Source organism: Priceomyces carsonii (genome assembly GCF_900007245.1).
Source record: "Priceomyces carsonii strain CBS4050 genome assembly, scaffold: Debaryomyces_carsonii_scaffold_5, whole genome shotgun sequence".
Classification (NCBI taxonomy): domain Eukaryota; kingdom Fungi; phylum Ascomycota; class Pichiomycetes; order Serinales; family Debaryomycetaceae; genus Priceomyces; species Priceomyces carsonii.
Genome location: NW_026946678.1, coordinates 449,164 through 472,496, shown reverse-complemented (window position 1 = coordinate 472,496; position 23,333 = coordinate 449,164). Strand labels below are relative to the sequence as shown.

The 23,333-nt window shown below is 37.5% G+C and overlaps 15 protein-coding genes across 15 annotated transcripts; 6 read left to right on the top strand and 9 right to left on the bottom strand.

The window, feature by feature from the left end:
• Positions 1–236: 236 nt before the first annotated feature.
• Positions 237–521, top strand: QCR8 (ubiquinol--cytochrome-c reductase subunit 8; the record flags this gene model as incomplete). The annotated part of the gene is made up of 1 exon (XM_062954568.1): positions 237–521. One exon carries the CDS (start codon positions 237–239, stop codon positions 519–521), a length of 285 nt encoding a protein of 94 aa, XP_062811257.1.
• Positions 522–661: 140 nt separating this feature from the next.
• Positions 662–1,714, bottom strand: ERG20 (bifunctional (2E,6E)-farnesyl diphosphate synthase/dimethylallyltranstransferase; the record flags this gene model as incomplete). The annotated part of the gene is made up of 1 exon (XM_062954567.1): positions 662–1,714. One exon carries the CDS (start codon positions 1,712–1,714, stop codon positions 662–664), a length of 1,053 nt encoding a protein of 350 aa, XP_062811256.1.
• Positions 1,715–1,906: 192 nt separating this feature from the next.
• Positions 1,907–3,085, bottom strand: PRCAT00004561001 (uncharacterized protein; the record flags this gene model as incomplete). Its single annotated transcript, XM_062954564.1, has 1 exon — positions 1,907–3,085. The coding sequence occupies one exon, from the start codon at positions 3,083–3,085 to the stop codon at positions 1,907–1,909; it is 1,179 nt and encodes a 392-aa protein (XP_062811255.1).
• Positions 3,086–3,240: 155 nt separating this feature from the next.
• KTR2 (mannosyltransferase) lies at positions 3,241–4,524 on the bottom strand (the record flags this gene model as incomplete). Its single annotated transcript, XM_062954563.1, has 1 exon — positions 3,241–4,524. One exon carries the CDS (start codon positions 4,522–4,524, stop codon positions 3,241–3,243), a length of 1,284 nt encoding a protein of 427 aa, XP_062811254.1.
• Positions 4,525–5,347: 823 nt separating this feature from the next.
• On the top strand, positions 5,348–5,569 carry PRCAT00004559001 (uncharacterized protein; the record flags this gene model as incomplete). The annotated part of the gene is made up of 1 exon (XM_062954562.1): positions 5,348–5,569. The coding sequence occupies one exon, from the start codon at positions 5,348–5,350 to the stop codon at positions 5,567–5,569; it is 222 nt and encodes a 73-aa protein (XP_062811253.1).
• Positions 5,570–5,577: 8 nt separating this feature from the next.
• Positions 5,578–7,038, top strand: NDH51 (Ndh51p; the record flags this gene model as incomplete). The annotated part of the gene is made up of 1 exon (XM_062954561.1): positions 5,578–7,038. The coding sequence occupies one exon, from the start codon at positions 5,578–5,580 to the stop codon at positions 7,036–7,038; it is 1,461 nt and encodes a 486-aa protein (XP_062811252.1).
• Positions 7,039–7,373: 335 nt separating this feature from the next.
• Positions 7,374–8,354, top strand: GDT1 (putative ribosome biosynthesis protein; the record flags this gene model as incomplete). The annotated part of the gene is made up of 1 exon (XM_062954560.1): positions 7,374–8,354. The coding sequence occupies one exon, from the start codon at positions 7,374–7,376 to the stop codon at positions 8,352–8,354; it is 981 nt and encodes a 326-aa protein (XP_062811251.1).
• Positions 8,355–8,404: 50 nt separating this feature from the next.
• Positions 8,405–9,058, bottom strand: MED8 (Med8p; the record flags this gene model as incomplete). Its single annotated transcript, XM_062954559.1, has 1 exon — positions 8,405–9,058. The coding sequence occupies one exon, from the start codon at positions 9,056–9,058 to the stop codon at positions 8,405–8,407; it is 654 nt and encodes a 217-aa protein (XP_062811250.1).
• Positions 9,059–9,177: 119 nt separating this feature from the next.
• Positions 9,178–9,801, top strand: PRCAT00004555001 (uncharacterized protein; the record flags this gene model as incomplete). Its single annotated transcript, XM_062954558.1, has 1 exon — positions 9,178–9,801. The coding sequence occupies one exon, from the start codon at positions 9,178–9,180 to the stop codon at positions 9,799–9,801; it is 624 nt and encodes a 207-aa protein (XP_062811249.1).
• A 113-nt stretch (positions 9,802–9,914) lies between these two features.
• RIM2 (Rim2p) lies at positions 9,915–10,997 on the bottom strand (the record flags this gene model as incomplete). The annotated part of the gene is made up of 1 exon (XM_062954557.1): positions 9,915–10,997. The coding sequence occupies one exon, from the start codon at positions 10,995–10,997 to the stop codon at positions 9,915–9,917; it is 1,083 nt and encodes a 360-aa protein (XP_062811248.1).
• A 206-nt stretch (positions 10,998–11,203) lies between these two features.
• Positions 11,204–16,783, bottom strand: PRCAT00004553001 (DNA-binding ATPase; the record flags this gene model as incomplete). The annotated part of the gene is made up of 1 exon (XM_062954556.1): positions 11,204–16,783. One exon carries the CDS (start codon positions 16,781–16,783, stop codon positions 11,204–11,206), a length of 5,580 nt encoding a protein of 1,859 aa, XP_062811247.1.
• Positions 16,784–17,366: 583 nt separating this feature from the next.
• Positions 17,367–18,041, bottom strand: PRCAT00004552001 (uncharacterized protein; the record flags this gene model as incomplete). Its single annotated transcript, XM_062954555.1, has 1 exon — positions 17,367–18,041. The coding sequence occupies one exon, from the start codon at positions 18,039–18,041 to the stop codon at positions 17,367–17,369; it is 675 nt and encodes a 224-aa protein (XP_062811246.1).
• A 492-nt stretch (positions 18,042–18,533) lies between these two features.
• LYS22 (Lys22p) lies at positions 18,534–19,787 on the bottom strand (the record flags this gene model as incomplete). The annotated part of the gene is made up of 1 exon (XM_062954553.1): positions 18,534–19,787. One exon carries the CDS (start codon positions 19,785–19,787, stop codon positions 18,534–18,536), a length of 1,254 nt encoding a protein of 417 aa, XP_062811245.1.
• A 327-nt stretch (positions 19,788–20,114) lies between these two features.
• Positions 20,115–21,020, bottom strand: PRCAT00004550001 (uncharacterized protein; the record flags this gene model as incomplete). Its single annotated transcript, XM_062954552.1, has 1 exon — positions 20,115–21,020. The coding sequence occupies one exon, from the start codon at positions 21,018–21,020 to the stop codon at positions 20,115–20,117; it is 906 nt and encodes a 301-aa protein (XP_062811244.1).
• A 780-nt stretch (positions 21,021–21,800) lies between these two features.
• On the top strand, positions 21,801–23,333 carry PRCAT00004549001 (tetrahydrofolate synthase; the record flags this gene model as incomplete). The annotated part of the gene is made up of 1 exon (XM_062954551.1): positions 21,801–23,333. The coding sequence occupies one exon, from the start codon at positions 21,801–21,803 to the stop codon at positions 23,331–23,333; it is 1,533 nt and encodes a 510-aa protein (XP_062811243.1).

Here is a 23,333-nt window from a genome sequence, read left to right as displayed (position 1 = left end):
CTTGTCTTTAGGCGTCAAGCTGTTTAGTAGTCAATATGACTCCCGATCCAATCTATGCTGTAAATTACGCTTAGGGCTATCTATTTTTATTGGACCGCGCGTAAATATAGTACTTTTGACTTCATCCAATGAGTGCGACTCAAAAGCATTTACGTTAGTCTTTATTTTATACTTCTAACTACTATTCACCAGAACTGAGTTTCTACTGATCTATAAACCATAGAAAAAAGATAGAAATGGGAGGTATTAGTGCAAAGACTTATATGGGATGGTGGGGTCACATCGGTTCCCCAAAACAAAAATATGTAAACATATACACAGTCTCTCCTTATGCAACTAGACCCATGAAGGATGCTTTATACAACGCATTCTTTAACACTTTCAGAAGAACTAAGAATCAGGCTCTCTACGTCATTGTTCCCGCTGTGATTGTTTGGAACGTTTGGGTCAAAGCAAGAGACTATAATGAATATTTGTACACGAAAAGTGGCAGAGAAGAATTGGAAAGAGTCAATGTTTAATTGAGCACATTTGTGCTACAATTCTTCATATCACTTTAAGAGATTTAAATCTGAAGTGAAAACTTTAATTAGTCATCTATTATTATATAAAAGAATAAAAAAATTTATTAAAGGTTTAAGATTGTATATTCTAGAGAATTTTATTTAGACCTTTTATAAACCTTCTCCAAGAAAGTCGTTATGACCTCCTTTTTCAAGCCTCTTGATTCGTCTATCTTGCTGATCTGCTCTTTTAAGCCACTAACTACCATCTCCTCGTATTTATGATATACTTCGTCAAGTTTCAAATCGTTGAATAAATCCTTAACTCTTTGTTCTGACTCGTCATCCTTTTTACCGTAATTTTCTTCTAATAACTTACGCTGCTCTTTATTGGCTTTTATGAGTGCTTGATTGACAAGCCATGAACACTTGTTGTCTTTAATATCAGTTCCAATTTTTCCGATTTGTTCAGGTGTGCCATAACAGTCTAAGTAATCATCCTGGACTTGGAAATACTCTCCCAACGGAATCAAAATATCTTGAACTTGCTTCAAATCTTTCTCATCACTAATTCCACTCATATACATAGCCAATGCAACTGGCAAGTAGAAAGAGTAATACGCTGTTTTAAATCTAACTATGAATGAATGCTTCTCCAATGAAAACTTATCTAAATCAACGTGCTCCTCATCGGCAGTTACTAGATCCAATAATTGACCTAATTCAGTTTGGAAAGTAACTTCATGAAACAAATCTAATATATCAACGTAATATGAATCGTTCCTGAAATGTTTCTTCAACAACACGTAGATCGCTCCTTCCAACATGAAAGAATCATTAATTGCAATGTTTCCAACACCATCAACTAAGTACCAACATGCGTGCCCCCTTCTTGTTTTGGACTGGTCCATAATATCATCTGCGACCAAAAAATAAGCTTGTAACAATTCAATACACCAACCCAAAAGTGCTACCTTCTTATATTGCACCTCAGATAAATCGTTTGCAGATTTCCCAGTTAAGATACAATATGTGTCTATGACGGATAATCCTCTGTTCAATTTGCCCCCAGGAGTGTTATAGTTTAAATTCTTCACGAACCAATCGAGCGCTTCCTGAGGCATCTTGTAAGATTTCAAAGTATCCTTCAACTCATCGACTAGCAGGTCGAACACCAGAATGAACTTTTCCTTAGCTTCCACTTTACTCATGTTAATGTTATAAATTACTCTATTCAGTTTATATCATCCAATGTTTGCAATAATATTATAGCGAACATTAAAGTTGGAAATTTTCAAATATGCGTTTCTTAGATGCGCGGAACGATCCTCGTATACGACGATATCTATATTTTTAGTGACTCAAGTTATCAAATCTACGAACTTACTATCAAGCTATATGAATTAGTGTCTTCTTGAACGCTTGCTCTTACCAGGTCTAGACAGTTTTCCTTTCATTTTTTTTGCAGAAAATTCACTTATATCGGCCGATGATTTGGCATCGTTAGAACGTGAACCTCTTTTTTTTCCACCATAACCAAATTTGGAATCCTTTGCGAGTCTTTTAGGATTAGGCTTTGATCTTTTGTTGCTTCTATCATTGCTGGATTCTGCACGAGTTGCTTCTTCTAATGCAATTTGAAATTCATCGTCATTACTCATTTCGTTGGCACCTCTCTTCTTTTTCAAAGATTTGATTTTATCCAATGCTTCTCTTTTCTGCTTTGCTCTTTCTTGTAATGTAGCTACTTGAACTTGTTTACCAAACTTTTTCAAGTGCCGTTGTTTTTTAGCATGTTCTGAAGCTTTTTTATCGGCGGCTTCCATTAATAATTTGCTCTTTAATTTGTCCATATGCTCGTCACTTTTGATCATCTCTGCAAAATAGTCTAACGGCCGTGATAAAGGGACTTTGAGCTTCAAAAGAGAAATTCTAGCTTGGGTGACGGCATCAAGTCCCTGTTTATAAAATGCGAGTTCTCTCTCAGTATCGTCGTAAATGTCTTTGATTTGGGACTCTGTTTTCTCAGAGCTGACAACAGACTGGTGCTCTTGAAATGAGTGCTTTGACCATGGCAATTCAATCCTAGCCAAGGATTCTCTCAATGCAGCTTTATTATCAATGGTCAATTTCGTATGGGGCACGATATCTGCATCAGAATCTATTTCTACATCAGAAAGTGGAACATCGTCCTCTTCCTCCTCTTCTTCTAATTCTTCGTCTTGATCATCTGAGTCGGACTCTTCTTCCGAATCTGAATCGCTTTCAAGATCGCTTTCATTATCACTAGCAGCAAGCTTCTCCAAATCAGGACCCTGCTCTTCATCCGATTCATCTTCTGAATCGACCTTCAAATTCACATCAGGCTTCTTTTGTAATTTCTTGAGTTTTCTCTGCTCTTTTTTGGACAATGTCTCGCTCAGATATTCATTATCCTTGTCCCTTGGGTTTACTTTGTTCATCTTTTTCAGTTTTTTCTCACCCCCTTTGGCTTTAAGGGAACCAGATGTCTCTGATGCGACGGCTGATCCTTTTGACATTCCACCCAATTTTTGATCCTTTTCCTTTCTTCGATCACCCATTTAGCAGAATAATTTCAATCGTTCTTTTGAAAACTCATACTATTGAAAATTTTGAGATGAGCTATCAATGCGATATTAGAAAAAATTACTAGATCCCAACACCAATACATAAATATAAGTGAAAGTGCAATAGTTCTATTATGAATATATGCTAGCTAATTATAAGTCAAATCTATTTCATTGAGAAAGTTTTTGCCCGAACCATACCTCCACCAGCGAGAGAGACAGCTGAAAGGAGTTTCATCCACGGGTTCGTCAAGAATTTTACCGTCTGGACCATATGCTTTACAAACACATCTTTTCGCAGCGATTACATCAAGTGAGGCTGGACAACACATATGGGGAGGATGATAGTACCCAATGTCTTCGAAATGGTGAATTTTGTTTTTATCAATCAAAAGACTGAGTGCAATTGTATGTACTGGGGCGTCGCCCCATCTTTCGTAATAAAATCCACCCGCTTTGTCTAAGTGGTCAAAAAATGTATTGTAAGCTTTACTTCTGAAAAAGTTTAAGTTTCCTACCTCAAAATTAGACCAAAAATGGCAAAGATTATAGTTCGGAGATAGAGTTCCAAAGTCGAATCCGTATGTAATGGTAGTTTCATTAGATGTGATAAACTTGATTGCATTGTTAGGGTGTAGGAATTCAGGATATTTGACCATAAAGTCTTCAACCGTATCCCACAATGTTGGTATTGTATTTCCATATTCATGAATAGCAATAACGAAACCATATAACTTATCGTTACTCCGGAGAAGAGTAAAGGGATCGTATTGGAAATCACACATATATTGAACATCAGGTTCGACCCTAAAATACCACTCATAGTTGAGAAGTCTTTTCTGTTTATAAAAGTAACCAGAGTTGAAATGGCACATGTTTCGATATGATCTCAGCCCACCATAAACAATACCATCATCAGACGCTTTCTTGAGGCCCTCTTGAAGTTTGCGTTCGTCGATAAAAGATGGCGGTTCCCAATCCTCCTCTGGGACTAACTCATAATATGTTTCTCCACTGACCATTAAAGAGGTCTGTTCTATAAATTCCTCTTCAAATGGAACTTCGTTGAGAAAAACCCAAGGATATCTATAGTCCTTATTGAATCTATCCTCCAATGATCTTATTGATTCAAGGGCACCTTTCAATTCAGAGTTTCGAACAAGCATAACTATCGTTGCATTTTCGGCCCCTATCTGAGTTCTATTTTTGAATGGAAAACTGTAGTCCATGTAACTATTTGATGCAAGCTTTGGTGAATGTCTCTTCAAGTGAGAGCTCCATTTTGGTAAAGACAGGTTTTCGTTTTTTGATATCAAATTCCCGAACCCTATAGATGGCCATTCATTATAATCTGCATCTTGATATAATATGACATAGTAGTAAAGGGCTATAGATGCTAATAAGACAGGAAATAAGACAAATTTATTAATCATGACAGTGATTAATAAATTTGTTCAAGCCTTCTACTTGAAAATTGATCTCATATTAATGCGAAATTGGTATCAAGATCTAAATGGGATAACCAATTTGAATTGTGAGTCTCTTAGCTCCTGAAACCTCGAGAAGTATAGAGGGTACCTATGATGCTCTAGTTAGTTCATATTGTTTGTTGTTGCAGTGAGTTAATTTGAGAGCAAAGTCGTTGAAACTATAGTCTGTGGCGCAAGTATGCTTTTTGTCTGACGCTAGAGCATTTTAAAGTATTTTGAAGCATTTCTATTTATAGCCCAATTTAACTGCCACCATACCAATAGATATGCATTCCTGTTTGAAGAGATTCATATCAAAGCGAGCGCAGGTCCTTATACTTATTCTAAACCATAAGAAGTGTTCTCTATGCAAAGATGCTGAAGTCCATAGAAAGTTAATTTATTGCGTTTTGTTAATCTGTTACTGTTTCTTTGCTCTTACTAGTAATTCGACACCCTGAAACAATGAAAGGGTGAAATTATGAAGCTAACATTGAGCTTACCTTGCACCCTTACTCGTTTGCTTTTGTTGCAGATTATGGTCAATTTAGCGAAAAATCATAAAATAAGAGAACCATTATGCCAATTATTACTCTTAGATTTTAAGATCGAGTAGCCGGAGCAGATTCTAAGTCCACTGAAACAAGAGTGTAAAATCAACTGCATGTTCTATAGTAGACTACATACTCTATATGTAGCTGCTATTAGACACTATAGTTATATACTCCCACACCATCAAAAGCTATCTAAAAGGAAAAGTTCTGTGATGGTGATGTGGACATGACATATGGTGTTTAGCTCACCTCTTGGTGAAGAGTACTATAAGGATATGCTCCTGGAACCATCCTTGGCTGCTAACTATGATTTCGTGCAATGCCAAATTAGGAAAGTCAAAAAATGCCCAATTACAGGACTTGAAATGCAATTACCAAAAGACATCACAAAAACGACCTTGAAAATAAAACTAACAAGCTTCTTGAAAGATTGTATCACCGATCGAAATACGTAGATTCGAAGATGCTTCGTAGTTTGAGGTTACAGAAACGGACATTACAGCGAGGATTGGCTACCAGCGCTGACCCAGCTGCGAATGCTAATAGAGTTCATGGGGGCTTGAAGGATCAGGATCGTATCTTTCAAAATCTTTATGATACATATGGCCATGACTTGAAATCAGCTCAGAAAATGGGGGATTGGCATAAAACTAAGGAGATACTCTTGAAGGGAGACAAATGGATCATTGATGAGGCTAAGAAATCTGGTTTGAGAGGAAGAGGTGGTGCTGGATTCCCTTCCGGCCTTAAGTGGTCTTTCATGAATCCTCCAAATTGGGAAAAGAATAATGGTCCAAGATACTTAGTTGTTAACGCTGATGAAGGAGAGCCTGGTACATGTAAAGATAGAGAAATTATGAGAAAAGACCCCCACAAGTTGGTTGAAGGTTGTTTGGTGGTAGGAAGAGCCATGAATGCCACTGCAGCATACATCTATGTAAGAGGTGAGTTTTATAACGAGGCCGTGATCTTACAAGGGGCTATCAATGAAGCCTATAAAGCTGGGTTACTTGGTAAAAATGCATGTGGCTCAGGCTACGACTTTGATGTCTATATACACCGTGGAATGGGTGCCTACATTTGTGGTGAAGAAACAGCTTTGATCGAGTCTTTGGAAGGAAAGGCGGGAAAGCCAAGATTAAAGCCACCATTCCCAGCAGGTGTTGGGTTATTTGGTAGGCCATCGACTGTAACAAATGTCGAAACTGTTGCAGTTGCGCCAACTATCATGAGGAGAGGCGGTGACTGGTTCAATTCCTTTGGTCGCGAGAGAAACTCGGGAACTAAGTTGTTTTGTATTTCGGGTCATGTGAACGAGCCATGTTCGGTCGAAGAAGAGATGTCGATACCTTTGAGAGAATTAATCGAAAAGCACTGTGGTGGTGTCAGGGGCGGCTGGGATAACTTGTTAGGTATTATCCCTGGGGGTTCTTCTGTCCCGGTTTTACCTAAGAGCACTTGTGACAACATCCTTATGGACTACGATGCTTTGAGAGACGTTGGGTCTGGTTTGGGTACCGCTGCTGTGATTGTCATGGATAAATCAACTGATATGATCAGGGCCATTCAAAGATTCTCTGCATTCTACAAGCATGAATCTTGTGGACAATGTACACCATGTCGTGAAGGTACTACTTGGTTGGCGAAGATGATGGAAAGATTTGTCAAGGGTCAAGCAACCGAAAGAGAAATCGACATGATCTTCGAATTAACTAAAGAAATCGAAGCCCACACTATTTGTGCACTTGGTGATGCAGCTGCTTGGCCTGTGCAAGGCCTTATCAAATCATTCAGACCACTCATGGTTGAGAGAATGAATGAGTACCAAAGCAAGCAACCAGTAGGCTTGGGAGGCTGGACTGATAGCGGTAGGATTAAAGATGGTAAAGTTATCGATAACCCGATGCCTGCCCCGCATCATTAATCTGATCCTTTGGAATTATTTTTTTTGTCGACCGGACTCTAGAGTAAGCTATTTTAAATTGGCAATAATGTTCCTGACTTCATAATAAAATATCATGTCTCTTGCATTTCTTAACTATATAACTTGATAAACAACTTTGCTTGATCTGTACATGTAAGATTGCATTTCTATAGTCTTAAGGATCTTCTTAATATCTAGTTCGGAGTACAGCTGACCCCCATCAATATTTTTCCGAACTTTTTTCTGTAAAACGGCTCCATAATCGACAAGGACCAACTTTTTTTTTGAAAAACTCTATTTCTGGTTCTTGTGAGATATAAAGACACTATATAAGGATGAAGTTGAATAAGGTTATCTCTATTGGTGTCTTTTTTGCCTTTGCAAGTGCTTTCGTTCAATCAGAAGTGGAGCAATCGGAAGATGCACTCGCGAAGGACTTAATGGACCCAAAAGGGGAACTGACACCAGAAGACAAGAAGATAGATGTAAACCCAATTGATGATTTAGATGGTAGTTCTTCCCCCTTGAGTAAGCCGTCGGAGCCTCAAAAAGTCACCGAAACAAATGAAGAAGGACCTTCAAACTACAACTCTTTTTTAATGTCCATATCTATGATTTTAGTGTCAGAGATTGGCGACAAAACATTCTTGATCGCTGCATTAATGGCTATGAGAAACTCAAGATGGGTTGTATTTTCTTCTGCGGTGGCATCATTAGGTGTCATGACAATTTTATCAGGCATAGTTGGACATACGTTGCCAAGTTTGATATCACAGAGACTCACTCAATTCTTGGCCTCGATATTATTCGTTATATTTGGAGTTAAATTATGTGTTGAGGGATTGGGGATGCCTAAAGGAACAGGAGTCGAAGATGAATTGGCTGAAGTGGAGGAAGAAATTGCATGTGCTAATTTAAATACGAACTTAGAAGATCAAGAGACTGGCAGTGCTTTTACTCCCAAAGTTTCGAAGCCATGGTATAATACTTTAGGCGAACAGTTAACTAACCTAGCATCGTTCATTTTTTCTCCTATCTGGATTCAAGTATTTGTAATGACATTTTTGGGTGAGTGGGGCGACAGATCTCAAATTGCTACGATAGCGATGGCAGCTGGATCTGACTACTGGTTTGTCATCTTCGGAGCTGTTGTTGGGCATACGATATGTTCTGCAGCTGCTTGTATTGGTGGTAAGTTGTTAGCAAAGAAAATTTCCATGAGAAATGTTACATTCGGGGGAGCCATAGCATTTTTTATCTTTGCAATACTATACTTTTATGGTGCCTATTATTACGAAGCTGTGCCAGAGCAATAAGTCAGCTTAAACTGACTAATGAAAGGGATAAATATATGTACATATATATATTACTTTAAAACGCCTCGATACATGAATTTCAAGACTTGATTAGGATGAAGTGGTCGCTTATTCCCCGTAATACTAGATTCTAGTTCCTCCCTCTGTCTTTCTTTCTCATTAGCTTCATGCGTTTCTTTCTTTCCTTCTTCTGTCTCTAAATAATCCAATTCTTCAGCAGTGTGGAATCCATAAAATTGAAATTCATCTCTAAGTTCCTGAACTGTCGAAGCACACCACTGAGAGAACTCATCGTCTTTTTGTATGCTTACACCTCCCTTTTCGCTTTCCTCAATGGCTCTATCTAACCAATCTTCCACTTCCGGAAGTAGTTTTTTTCTCAACAATGTAGTGACGAGTCCTTCCTGTTGAGTTGTAGGAAACGACGGTAACGGATAGACATTAGTTCTTTTTAGCACTTCTCCTGTATTATCTAGGATTGAACTGATGGAATGCAATTGGGTGATTAAAACTTGAAACGGAACATGATTTGGCAAGCTGTTTTTGTTGTTGTATCTACTATGATTGACCTGATCAGATAATTTTCTCAACGACAAATGGACTTGATTCAACTTATTTCTGAGCGATTCCAAAACTTCCACTGGGACCTGGGATGAGTCTATATTCGTATTCTGCGCATGATTTGATGAGCCTGCTCGATTCATATCTAGTTGTGACGAAGTCTAGTAAATGATTATATAAATATACAAATTTTACATTTATATTTTTATTCGAGATATTGAAGAATTTCTTTAGTTTCTATATCACGATAATATAATATAACATGATCAGGCGAAATTGGAGCTTGGCTGATGATGTTAGAAAGAACGAGAAGAGGCGACAGCAAAAGGTCCAAGAGAGACAGAAATTTCAATTCAAGAATGACAAATTATCAAAGGTAGACCCAGTACGGCTATACAGACAAATTCAAAGATTAGAAGCTAATGGAGATGACTCAGAAGCTCAAAAGAAATACCTTAAGAATTTGAAATCTGATTGGGAGTTTATTATTGAACATAATATGCATAAAGAGATCGTGGAGCCATTCTTAAAGAAAGTTGAACAAGAAGAGAAGAAATCGTTACAGGAAAAGAGAAAGCTCTGGGGAAGACAATCGATATATTTTAATCCTGAATTAAATCCTTTAGGAAAAGTACCCAATCACTTATCAGATTTGCTTAGACCATTGCCCAATCTAACAAAGCCTTTGAAGGTAAAAGAAGGTTATAAAATAGATCCGCTAATCGATGAGCTAGGAGTCGTCCTTCCCGAAGGAGATCCACCTAAGTTTTATAAGATGGTCCAAAATACTGAAAAACCTACTTACGAGGATACCATAAAGGTTTCAAAGAAACAGACTCCTAGTAATGCTCCTGGCGTACAAAACAAGAAAAGAAAGGTCGGTTGAAATAATTTAATGATTGACAGCTATAGACATGAATATAGTACATATGTACAAAATATGAGCAACAACTTTTGCATGAGGTGATGATTATTTACATGATAATGAAGATGGTAAGTTTAAGACAATAATCTAACAACGATTTCCCACGTACCAAACATTATTATTGAGTTAGGTACGGTTCTTAAAAGATGAGGTGTTAAACCACCGTACATGCTTGCGAGGCCCTCTTCTTTGATCACAAGTTTGAAGCATTGAATAAGTCCAGTATATTTTGGTTTACCAGTTGATTCTAAAGGTGCTTGTCTCAACCTTGTTCTAACAACCTCATGCGGATAAGTAATTAAAGAAGCAATGAATTTGGCTGCACCTGCTGCACCTGAGCGGGCAGACCACTCGAATACATGGTCTTTTGTGGTCTTCTTCCTTGTAGAATCAGCTCCAAATGTCTCTAAAGACCTTCTATTAATAAAGGATTTCATTTGCTCATACAAGACCCATTGTAATGTAGACTCTACTCCTCCTAAATATGATGCACTGAGACCCTTGTATAATCCCAATATACCCTCTGCTTTTACTATATGTTTTAAACAATCCCAGGAACTTCTATAGTGTCTTCCCTTTGATTTATCCAACTGTAATCTCGTCTTGATTAACCAAATAGGATTAGTAGCGGTGGAAGTAACAAATCCGGCACTGATACCTGACACTAAATGAATCCATGTTGCCTCATGACCATGATTGAAGTTGTTGGATACAAATTCCTTGGTTGCGCCGTAAGTAAAAAAATTAATCGATCTTGCAGGAATGACACCAACTAAATTTGGGCCTAAACCTCTAAAAAGGGCCCTCGTACCTTCGTTGACGTAAAGGTTTCTTATAACTGTCCCTGTTTCTTTGAAATGCTGAAGTGCTTTAATGACATAATTCGATGACTTTGGAGTTTTGTTATACATAGAATGATAAACGTCAGATTGTAATCTAGTCTTGACAACATCTAAAGGGCAGGTGACAATGGCACCGACCATCCCACCAAAGCCTCCTGCTACGAAATGCACCCATTTCTTAGTCTGGGGCTTTGATTCACCCGTGTATACTAGCTTTTCAGCATTTCTTGCAGTTGCAGACTTCTCATCGGATGCCAAATAAGGAAATGATTCTTCCGCTTCTTTTCCCAAGTCTAAAACACCGTCTTTCTTCATTTTAGGTGAAAAATCAGTTAAGGATCACCTTCAGACTCAATAAAAGGCTATTTGTGCTAAAGTTTCATGAACTTGGGTCTAATAAAAGCTCATTAAACTTTTGCTTTAAAAAAAAAAAAAAATTCTAAGAGAATGTGCGCTTATATCTGTCATATAGAACTTTTAGTACAATAAATATATACATGTCAACGTTATACATGATTGCTTCATTTAAGTGTTTTGATGAAAGCATCAAGATTATATTCATCCTCATACTGTGATTCATCCCATAAATCAGCCAATTCACCAACAGCACCGGCAGCCTTACCAGTTAGACCTCCGGTGACGTCGCCTGGAACTTGATTATTGTTGGGCTGGTTCTCCTTCTCTTCTTCTTTGGTTGTATTAGTGGCAGCTGTAGCTGTATCATTCACATCAAATAAATCCAAAAGTTGATTAGTGTCCATAGAAGATAAACCAGCATTTTGTTGATTGACGATTGTAGAAGCAATATTCATCTTGAACTTTTGCAAACCCATAATCTTTTCTTCCAAAGTATCTTTCGTGATTAATCTATAAACATTAACAACTTTTTTCTGCCCTAATCTATGAGCACGGTCCATTGCCTGCAAATCATTCATAGGATTCCAGTCATGTTCAACGAAAATGACTGTATCTGCGCCCGTCAAGTTAAGTCCGAGACCACCAACTTTAGTTGTTAGTAACAAAACATCAATTGATGGATCCTCGTTAAACTTCCTGACAATGTTCTGCCTTTCACGAGGATCAGTACTTCCATCCAAACGCATATAGGTTACTGAAGGTAAATATCTCTTCAACAAATCATTTTCAACGATGTCCAACATATCTTTCAACTGACAAAATATCAATGCTCTATGATCCGAAATGACGCTTTCGGGAGAAAAAGATTGCTTCCTTTTGGATGAGTAATCACTGTCATCGACTCCGATCCCACATTCCAATAAAAGTGTTCTCAAGGATTGCAATTTCGGGGCATTCTCAATATCCTTCAATCCTAAGTTTCTAGATTGCAAAAATTTAGATACTTTGGCAAAACCTGGATGGTTAGGAGAAACGACTAAAGCAGGATGATTACACAACTTTCTCATATATTGCAAGGCCTGGAAAACATGTTTCTTACCTTCACTGTTCTTCACTTCTTCCAGAACAGTTGACTTTTGCTTGTTAGCGAAATCCTTGTAAAGCTGCAATTGAAGGTCACTGAGTTGACAATAGTAATCTTGAATAATCTTGGGAGGTAAATCTGAGAGGACATCTTCTTTAAGTCTTCTTAGCATAAAAGGCAATACTTGCTTATGCAACGACTCTAGTGCCAAGGCCCCTGCTTCCTGTTCTTTTGAAGATGTCTTACTATTTCTGCTAGCTGCAATGGGTTTTGCGAATTTGTCTTGGAAAACTCTTTCTGTTCCTAAAAATCCTGGCATCAAGAAATCAAACAATGACCAAAGTTCTAGAACATTGTTCTGGATAGGCGTTCCTGATAATATTAACCTATGCTTAGACTTTATTCTTTTCACAGATTTAGTCAATTTAGAAGCAGCATTCTTAATGATATGTCCCTCATCTAAAATGCAATAATTAAAATCATAGGAGGATAGAATTTCAACGTCATTTCTAGATACATCGTAAGATGTAACAACAACATCGGCATCTTTTATTTGTGGACGAAGGAATGATCTTGCAGACGGTCCACCAGCATAAACGACAACTTTCATAAATGGAGCATACTGATCTAGCTCCTGCTCCCAGTGACCAGTTAAAGATGGAGGGCAAATCACTAATGATGGCAAACGTGTAAATTCAACAGAATTTGTTTCCTTGAACTTCTCAGATCTGATGTAATGGTCAGATGAAACGATGCATATCGTTTGTAGAGTCTTGCCAAGTCCCATATCGTCACACAAAATACCATGCAAGTGATACTTGTTTAAGAATGCCAACCAGTTAACACCTTCTTGTTGATACTTTCGTAAAGTTGCTTTGATGCTAACAGGTAATGCAAATGGTTTGATTTTTGTTGGATCCATCATTTGCTGGATAAATTCTCTTTCTCTATCTCTATCACCTAATATTTCTTTTGGCATATCTTCCGGGTCTGATATACCTGCTTCCAAGGGTACAAGTTTAATGATAGAAGCAAACGTCGTAGTAGCGATTATTCGTACATCAGGATCCGAATCACTCATGCGACCTAAAACTGGAACAATCAAGAACACAATATATGGCAAAATATCAGAGCCCATTGTGCTACATATATGATAGATTGTTTCAATTGCACCTTGTCTCTCCCTAACTTCACCTGCATTGTTCAACAAAGGAAGGACCGACTTTATCAAATAAACAAACCCTTTACTCGGAATCACAGAACAGATAGTTGCAAAGCATTTTGCAGTCGCATATCTAAAAACTGAAAATTCGGAAACAAAACCCCAATGCAACAAGGGAAATTGATCAACAATAGTAGGATAATGACTATCATCAAGTTCAGGCAATAATGACCTCAAGACTCCCAAAGCATCGATAACGCTTTGACCCTTTGCTTCGTCATTCTCATCAATATTATTCAATTGTTTCAAGGGCTCTAGCATTATATCTTTTAATTTTGGAATCTTTTCGAAGAGATCACCCTTATAAACTCTCAATAGTTCCAGTAAAGCACTAGCAGCACCATTACGCTTTAAACGAGCCTGATGGACAGCTTTCTCGTGTGCTGCTATATCAGATGGATCGCTTTTTGCTTCTTCTTTTCTCAAAGATAAGATGTTGTCCTTGAATTTGATATTATGACGGAATTCAGGAACTTCTGATGTATCCACACACAAAAAAGCACATAAGTTCTTGACAATTTTATCCAAAGCGCCCTGCTTTCCGGCACTACTTAACTCCTGAATCAAGTGGACCATTGATTTTGCAGCTCTCTTTTGTAAAAGGTCAATCTCTTCTTGTTTTATACTATCCATGAGTGATCTTATGACAGGATTCAATTTCTTTGGTATACCAACGAGTGACAAAATTGCAGCTGAAAAACCAGCAAGTACACTGATAGATCTACTCAACAAAGCAGCTTTCGCTTCATCGATTGCCACTGTCACCCTGTGTTTAGCATCTTCTAGCGCACTGTGAGCAGATAATCTGTAAACCGAAGTTAGACTCTTACTTAACTTTTGATACGTTTCAGTTACAATTTGATTAGCATTTTCAAGCCCAAATGCACCAGGTCCAGCTTCTGAGTCTCCCCTTACAACAACGGGAAGTTGGGGGACTTTGTTGATAGGCAATTTACCTTCAGAAACGAAAACTTCGAAGAACTGCAAGCAGGTCGTTCTTACAGATTTCACAATGGGGACTAATTCACGATAGTATACACATTCATCATGTTGCAACAACAACTCCATTAATGCTCCTGAAAAGCAATTAACTGCACTCTCGGGAATTGGTAGACTTCGTTCTCGTAAAGAATTCGAATATTCTTCTATAATCATAGAACTAAAAAGCCTTGCCGTAAAATGAAGGGATTTTAAATTCTTTAAAATTAAATTGAAAATATTGGATAAGAGATCATCGTCAGTCAAAAATGAGATTGTTTTTCCAAATGCTATGGATGCAAAAGTTCTATTGTTAATGAACGTGTCGTATCCAACAAGCATAACATCCCCATTAAATATAGGAGCATCGATGTTTATTTTCAAGTCGTCATGAGGGATATCGGGTTCCGAAATGCTCTTTCTCTTACGTCCACGTTTATCATCATTGATTGCACCTAAACTTTGACCTGAGGGCCTCATTATTAGGTTAGTATTCATTTGATAGTTATGTCTAGCTAATCCAATGGGGGTCATTAACAAGGATAAAAGTGCTTCGAAATGTTCATTGAATATTTCGTCTAAATTCGTCAGATCATTATTTGAATTAATTTCCTCTATCAATTTAAAGTATACTTTCAAAGAAAGATTGAGAACATCTTTATTTTGTTCGACTAATAAGTTTTGAAATATGAGTCGCAATGCTTTGGAATTTATCCATTCTTTATTATCCTTCAAATAAAGAAATTCTAATATAGTCTTTAGGACAGACTTCCTTACATTAGTAATCGAATGCCTCAAGAAAGGATATAATCTCGGGACGAGTTCTTCGAAAGAGTTCGTTCTATCATCTTCTGCAACCTTTTGCATTACCAAAATAACTTCTTGATGTGTACAAAGTTTTGCTAACAAGTCCATTACTGATCCAATAGAAGCGGAAAGGTCATCTCTTAGATTCGTCAAGCAATCCCATATGACAGATAATAATGTATGTATTAATTCATTTTTGGTCTCAATAAACTGAGATACGATTGGGGATAAGGTTAAAGCAGCTACTGATTGAACATCGTCATCGCTTTCTTTAAGACCATGTAAGACCATGTCAACAACTTTATCAAATAGGCCCGGATTTTTAAGTAAAATATCAGTTCTCACTCCAACAAAGTATCGTACCCCGAGCATACCACCATGCTTTGCCTCCCATTGTTTCACAACTTCATCTTTTTGCATTACTAGATTGTATAAGCAATCAAAAGTCTTGAGCACGACATTATCCTCAAGATGAATCAACAAGGCAGCCAAAGTCTGAGCTGCAGATTCTCTAACAGGAACAACGACAGTATCAGATACGTAATCACCAAATCTATCTAATGCAAATAATGCACATATCCTAACGGCCAAATCCTCTAAAGTATTCATATTATTCTTATCATTTTCTTCCCTAGATTTATTTCGAACTCGTCCAGCTCCCTTACCATGCTTCTTCATGAGCTCACGTAAACCTAAAGCTGAACCATGTCTTATCTCCCATTTCTCATCGAAAAGATCACTTAATAAAAGTTCAAAGACTCCTTGAAATTCCCATACGAGACCAGAGACCTTGGCATGTTGTAAGAGCAAAGGACTTAATTCAGGAGCTTTAGTCTCGACCACTAATTTACGATTTCCTTGTTGAGATGTAATATCGTATTGGGGACCTTCCTCTTTAATATCATTCCCCTTACCATTTTCAACTAATTTCCGTGAAATAGAGCTTTGAGAAAGATCTACCGGTGCTATTCTATTAGCTCCGGCCCTTGCACTAACCTTTGCTCTTCGCTTTTGCATAGCCTTTAATCTTGCACTTGAAGTTGCCCTAGCAACCTCAGGTGGTCCAGTAGTGGTCGTTATGTCGTTAACTGGTAGTTCCTGCTTCACATCTGGAGTTTCACCTTTCATAGGTTCAGGAGTCTCTTCATCCAGAGGTTCCTCAGGCTTGAATTGTTTTTGTTTCTTAATTTTGCCAATCATTGAATTCTCATCGTAATCAACAATAGTATCATCTCCCGCTGCTAGTAACTTTGTAGAGCTTTTCAATACTTCATGCAAATCGAATGAGTCAAAGTTGAGGAAATAAGAATGACTGTCATCAAGCTTTTTCAATTCCTCGTCTTGCTCAATTTTGATCTTCACCTCTTCGTCCTTCTTGATAATGGAATCCCTTAAATCTTCTTTCTTGATTGTATCTTCTGAATTCGGGTCCCATACTTCAGAGTGGTTCACAATACCACCAAAGGCTCTCGCAGCCGCTATCCTAGTCTCCCACTTATTTGATTTTAAATATGGATAAATCCGTCCAAGAAGATTAATTGTGTCCTCTGGATGTCCTTTAGCCAAATCCGACAATTGGTCAGCCGCTGTATTCCTTATGAATGGAGTGGATCCCGTTTCTAATAAAACAACTAATCGATCCAATCTTGACATTCTTTATTTTCACCTTTAGCTTATTTGCGGTTTGTTTAGATCATAGAGACAGTATGAAATTTGTAGCAAAAATATCAAATAAATTGTTTGATGAAAGGTTTAAGCTCACCTTAAGAAATATGGCACGTTACTGGTTATTATCCGGGATACTGGTATTAATTTGCCCTTTTGTTTGATATTTTGAGCTCTTTTTATGTTCTGACAGCTTTTTTGTTACTATTCTCGTATCGGGGAGAGATCGAGTTTTTATATTGCAGCCTTCACTGCGTGAATTTTTTTTGTTTTTTTTTGTTGACAATCCTCTTAAATTTCAACTGAAGGGGGTCGTTGAGCAACAGAAGTCTTAAGTCTAGTATGCCTACGAAATGAGTTTTGTCGGTTATTTTAGGATGCTTGACCAGGGAGATTAGCGACGCTTAAACGTCTTTATTAAAGCCCCTACAAAAAAAAAGTACATTGAAAATAAAAAGGTTCTTAGGGAAGAAAAGTCTTACTTAGTTAAGGAGCTACGAAGAATATATTTAGACCACAAGCCCAACGAAGCGTAGTATTTGAGATGTTGTTTAAGCTTTGGGTAGTCCAGTTATGTAAACTTTTTTTCTCTTTTATTTTTAACTTCAGCTTTGGCTTGTTCGACGTCTTCACGTGAAGCATTATAGCTGACATTAGTTTCCCGATTCATTGGGTTCTCGGGGGACTTTTGGAATTCCTTGAAGACCAAGTTCTTCACTTGTTGCAACCTCAAACCAGGGTTTTCCTTCCTTATTTCAGGCAATCTTCTATCTTCAAAAGCAGCAAATGCGGCCTTTACTCTTCTTTCAGGGTGCTTATCAATATCCTTATTCTCTACACCACCTCCCTTGGTAGTTAATGCCAATGCGTCTAAAGCACTATCAAGTCCACTGGCACTCATTTCGGGGACATCCTTATTGAAATCGAGGAAGTCATCAATTTTGCCTGTTTTCTTTGCTGCCACTTTGGCAGCTCCTCTCTGTTTGGAACTTTGAGGTTTAGAGGGCAATGAGGCTTCTTCAGCCTGTAATAAGGCATCTCTTTCTGCCTTTTTTCTAGCTGCTTCCTCCTTCTTGAACTCATAATCATCTTTTTTCTTGTTTCCTTTCTTCGAACCTTGCTCCCATTTTGACGCTTCATCTTGCTCAAGTGCTTCGTCCTGAGCCTGTTTTTTTTTATTTGCCTGCTCTTGCTTTCGAGCGTTACCAGCAGCCTTCTTTGAGTTCTCTCCAACTTTCTTTCCCATGACTATCTTTCTTTGACGATATGAAGTGATTGGCTGGAAATTGGACAATTTTTAACTCTTCTTAGACTCGTCGAAGACCATGTCCGACAGACGGAACTTCACGTGAATCATATACATCAAGAAATGGAACAAGCTTTCACACCCATTATCAACAATCACCTACAAGGGACATTACAACTAAATAGGACTTAATTGTGTTTAGATGATAAAGTAGAACAAAAGACGTAACTTTAAAAGTTATTACTCAAGGCAAAATCGTAGGCTTACGAATACTTTACAGGTAAAAAAATTGATTTAGAGGAATGAAAAGTACCGAAATCTACAGATAAGAATGCATGGGTGTTCTGTTCTTTGATTTAAAACTCTAGTATTGTAAATTCATACTACCTACCAGTCAAAACTTTTAAATAATAATATAAGTCATCACATCGATCAATAAAGCAGACAATGAAAATTATCGCCAATCATACAGTGCATTGTGAAGAAAATGTCCTAATCTAATCTTTGTTTCTTTGGAAGTTGTTCAACATTATCTTCCTCGGCAGCTGGTCCGACAGCTGGGGTGGATAAATCGGCGTGAAAATCTTTGATTATGGAATCCACGTCGTCGATGGTCAATTGTCTAACATCACCCAACAACTTGATTTTTGCAGTAACCTCCTTACATTGATCGTCATTCAAGTTCAAATTCAATTGATCAACTCTTGATTTAATAGCATTCCATCCAGTCAATCTATTGGCAAAATGAATATACCTAGTTAAACCGAAGTCAGAAGGGTTTAAAATTTCATATGTCGAAGGGTTAGCCAATATTGCCTTGGCGTGAATACCGGCCTTGTGAGTGAAAGCACAGAATCCGGTGATTGGGTTGTTGAATGGAATGTTAACTTGAACAGCATCAGCAACCAAGTTTTCCAAATCTCTTAATTTATGCAATTTGTATTTAGACAAGACGTAGTCTCTATCGGCAGTGATCATTCTCGCCATTAAAGCACCTAATGGAGTAATGCCATTTCTTTCACCGATACCTAAAACGGAAACATCTATCAACTTGGCTCCAGCCTCTAAAGCAGTATAAGCATTTGCTATAGCACAACCAGTGTCGTTGTGGAAGTGACACTCTATATCACAAGATACCACAGACTTCAATGTCTTGACTAACTCATACACTTGCCTTGGGTTTGCGCATCCGACAGTATCAGCAATACCAACTCTATTCACTCCGATCTTATCAACGGTTCTGTAAATGTTTAATAAATCTACGATATCAGATCTGAATGAATCCTCTGATGAAAATCTTATTTCAATACCCTTTGATTTGACGAATTCGATCACCTCGATGGCAGATTGAGCAATATAGTTCATGTCTTTACCATGGGAATATTGCCTCAAAAATTGGGAGGTTCCAATCACAACATCAACTCCATCAACACCGGTCTCTACAGCAACTCTTGCATCGTCCATGTGACACCTTATATGAGTTAATATCTTAGCCTTTAAGCCTAATTTGCAAATAGCCTCACAGTCTCTTCTTGATTGATCAGAAGCGACTGGAGAGGTCAACTCAATGTAGTCAACACCAAAGTCATCGAGAGCTTTGGCTATTTCTATCTTTTTCTCAGTCGAGAAGAATGCGTTGGCGAATTGTTCACCTTCTCTTAAGGTTGATTCGATAACTTCGAATTTAGCAACATTGGACAAAAAATCAGATGGATTCGGTCCATATGGATTAGTTTGATTTGACATCTTAGCTTTTTGATAGAATTTTGTCTTCCACTTTATTCAAGACAAGCTTCTTTACTTTCTTATAAGGGTTATCCTTTTATACACCATGAAAAATTTTTTCCGACCATGAAAAATTTTGATGTGTCACGATAGGGACTGCATCATCGAGATGAGTCAGACTCAATACGGGGAAATTGTAAAAAATGCGCTATTGTAGACCTCTAAGGTTCATCACATTAAACATAAGTTTAATAATATACATGAGACACGAAAATGTAATCTACCTAAAAGACAATTGAATAATTTTAAATCTTACATATATATATATATGTTCCGGATAAAATTTTATTATACTACATAAGTTACTTTCTTGACATGACGGAAAACCTCCAGCTTGAGTTTTACTAGCTCAAAATTCTTAATAGTGAATTTACCATTTAATCTCATGCTAATTGCACGGACCACAGAAGTAATTTCTTCCATTGGAAGCCCCGTGATAGCTATCCAGTTTTTAGAGATTTTCTCTTGCGAAAGGGCCAAATTAAAACAGCCAACGATTAACTCCCTAATGGGAAAATCCATTTCGGTGTAACTTGCATAGTTATTTGATTGATTGAGATATCTCAACAAGTATACTAGATCCATGTAACGAAATAAGTAGATTATTCCTTTGAAAAACAAAGGTAAGGTGAGTCTCAACCTGCTTGTTAAAATCAACAAAAATTTCTCAAGTGGTAATTCATTAGCTGAGGCATTTCCCGACATTGCCAGAGGCAAAGATTGTTTAATTTTAGCAGCTATATATTCAATAATTAGTTGCATCAATGTATTTCTCTCTCTCTTGAACTGCTCTGTGCAAGGAGTAACATCCTTAACTGCATCCTTAGATGATTCCTCATCGCTGAAGACAGATGACGCAGAAGCACTGGCTGTATTTCTTGTAACGACACTGAAGACACTAGAAGACGTCGCAGATGATCCTTCTTCATGGGTGTCAATTTCAATGTCATCGATATCCGTTAAATCATCATCCGCCACTAATTTAGGTACATCGAGGTCAGCAGGAACCCGTAAGGTATTCTCGTTCTCGCCTGTACCTTTGTTGCAAGAGATTTTAATATCAGAAATTTGACCAAGCAGACCTGTGCCTGGGTTTCTGGCTGATGGTGGTGTGGTTGTGCATGGAGTCGTTGTAGTACTGCAGTTTGATGATATACAAGGAACTGTAAGTGTATTCTCCTTGAAAACTGCCATGTCAGCTAGTTAGATTGTACTTCCTCAATCACAGAACTTCTATCTTCCAGATAGATCAAGTGAAGTATTAATCACGAGTTATTAACGTTTCAAATATTCTATAAATGTCAGACACTGACACCCTAATTCTCTTCAGTTTAAACCTTTAGATATGATCCAAAAGACTCAAACATAAAAATGCCCGCTTCACAAACTGTGTAAAAGTCTTAAAAGGACATGTTCACCGAATTTCTATGAAATATAATGTACAATAATGAATATAAATATCGATATGACTTTCTAGTTACTTCAATAAACTATTTATCCTTGCCTTGTAACTTCTTGTATCTGAAGTCTTGTAGATTATCTGGATTAAGAAGAAAAAATAAAAATCATGTTGCTTTGCATTGTGAGTTTAATTTATCTGACTCATCAAAGGTTTTGACCAGAGTACACGACACTCCTAATTAGCTTCCATCAATCTCTACCGTCTTCACTTTTCCTTCTTCTTTAGCCAAAAATCACCGAATTATCAACTAGTCTAAGCACTATGCCCTCAAGCTCTTGAAATATCCAAAAGTTCTAGGTTTAGGTCCTCTATCGTATATAGTAATAAATTTGCAAATGTTGTTTTCGTTTCCCTTTTCCTATTTTGATAGTTGTGCATATAGCTCAATATCAACCCTGACTTAGATGTTTTTGAGATCAGGATCAACATCTTAAGGAACGCAGAAAGTTTATAGTCAAGCAAGAACATTTGAGAGTGTGGTAAGAGAGGCAATTAATCGCGGTATCTATTTGATGAGTCAATTCAACGAGAACAACGAAGGAAGTCTGATGCGTACACAAGCTGTTAGAACTTATAAGGATGCCATACAAGCATTGAACAGTCTTCAATCCAATTATGCGTCTATCGAAGCTATACGTAAGTTGGGACCAGATTTGAACAAAAATGAGCTTTCAATTCGGGAAGTATATGAGTATACCAGAAGACTTGGTTATAAACCTAGTGACTTCAATAAGCTTAACATCATTCATATTACTGGTACTAAAGGGAAGGGATCAACTTGTGCTTTTACCGACTCTATATTAAGACAATATGACATTGGAAAGGTGGGCTTGTTTACTTCACCGCACTTGAAGACAGTACGAGAAAGGCTCCGAATCAACGGTAACCCCATCAACGAATTGAAGTTCACAAAATATTTCTTTGAAGTTTGGGACAAGCTATCAAACACTGAGTCATCGCCAGAGGAATTCCCAACGTTGCAACCCAGTAATATTGTGAAACCAATGTATTTTAAATATTTGACGATCTTATCTTTTCATGTTTTCTTGTCAGAAGGGGTTGATACTGCAATTTATGAAGTAGGTGTTGGTGGGCAATATGATTCGACAAATATTATTGAAAAACCAAGCGTAACTGGTATATCAAGCTTAGGTATTGATCACACCTTCATGTTGGGGAATACGATAGAATCCATTACTTGGAATAAAACTGGAATCTTTAAAGCTGGTTGTCCCGCTGTAGTGAGTGAGCAAGTGGAATATCCTGAGTCCATTGCAATTGTAGAGGAGAGGGCCAGGGAAATCGGGGTTTCTCATTTAGAGTTTACGTCGGCTGATTCTGTACCTCATAGTATAAAATTAGGTCTTGCTGGAGAATTTCAAAGACAAAACGCAGCATTAGCCATCAGGCTAGCTGCTATTCATTTAGAAAAATTGGGTGAAAAGGATTTGCCATCTGAAGGGGTGTTACCTGATAAGTTTTTAGACGGTTTAGCTAATGCTAAGTGGGATGGAAGATGTCAAATTATTAAAAATAGACCAGGGTTTGAAAACGTCACCTGGTACATTGATGGAGCCCATACAATCGAATCGATCAACGCCTCTTCAACGTGGTTCAGAGATGAGATTAAAGACAGGAATACCTTAAAGGTTCTCTTGTTTAATCAACAAAGTAGAGAAAATTCAACCACATTATTAAAGAATTTGTATAACAACTTAGCAATTGCAAATATTAGATTTGACCATGCAATCTTCTCAACTAATGTCACTTGGTCTGACGGTAACTATGATCCTGATTTAGTATCAGTAAATAGTTCCAAAGAAATGGTCGATAAACTCACTGTTCAAAAAGGGCTTGCAGAAACCTGGAATGAGTTAGATTTAGAGCACAATATTAGTTCCAGAAAGCATATATTTCATGATATCGAAACTAGCGTTAATTTCATCAAAAGCTTAACCAGCGAGTATTCTGCAATTGACGTATTCGTCTGTGGTTCTTTACATTTAGTTGGTGGTTTCTTAGTAGTTCTTGATAATGAAAAATGA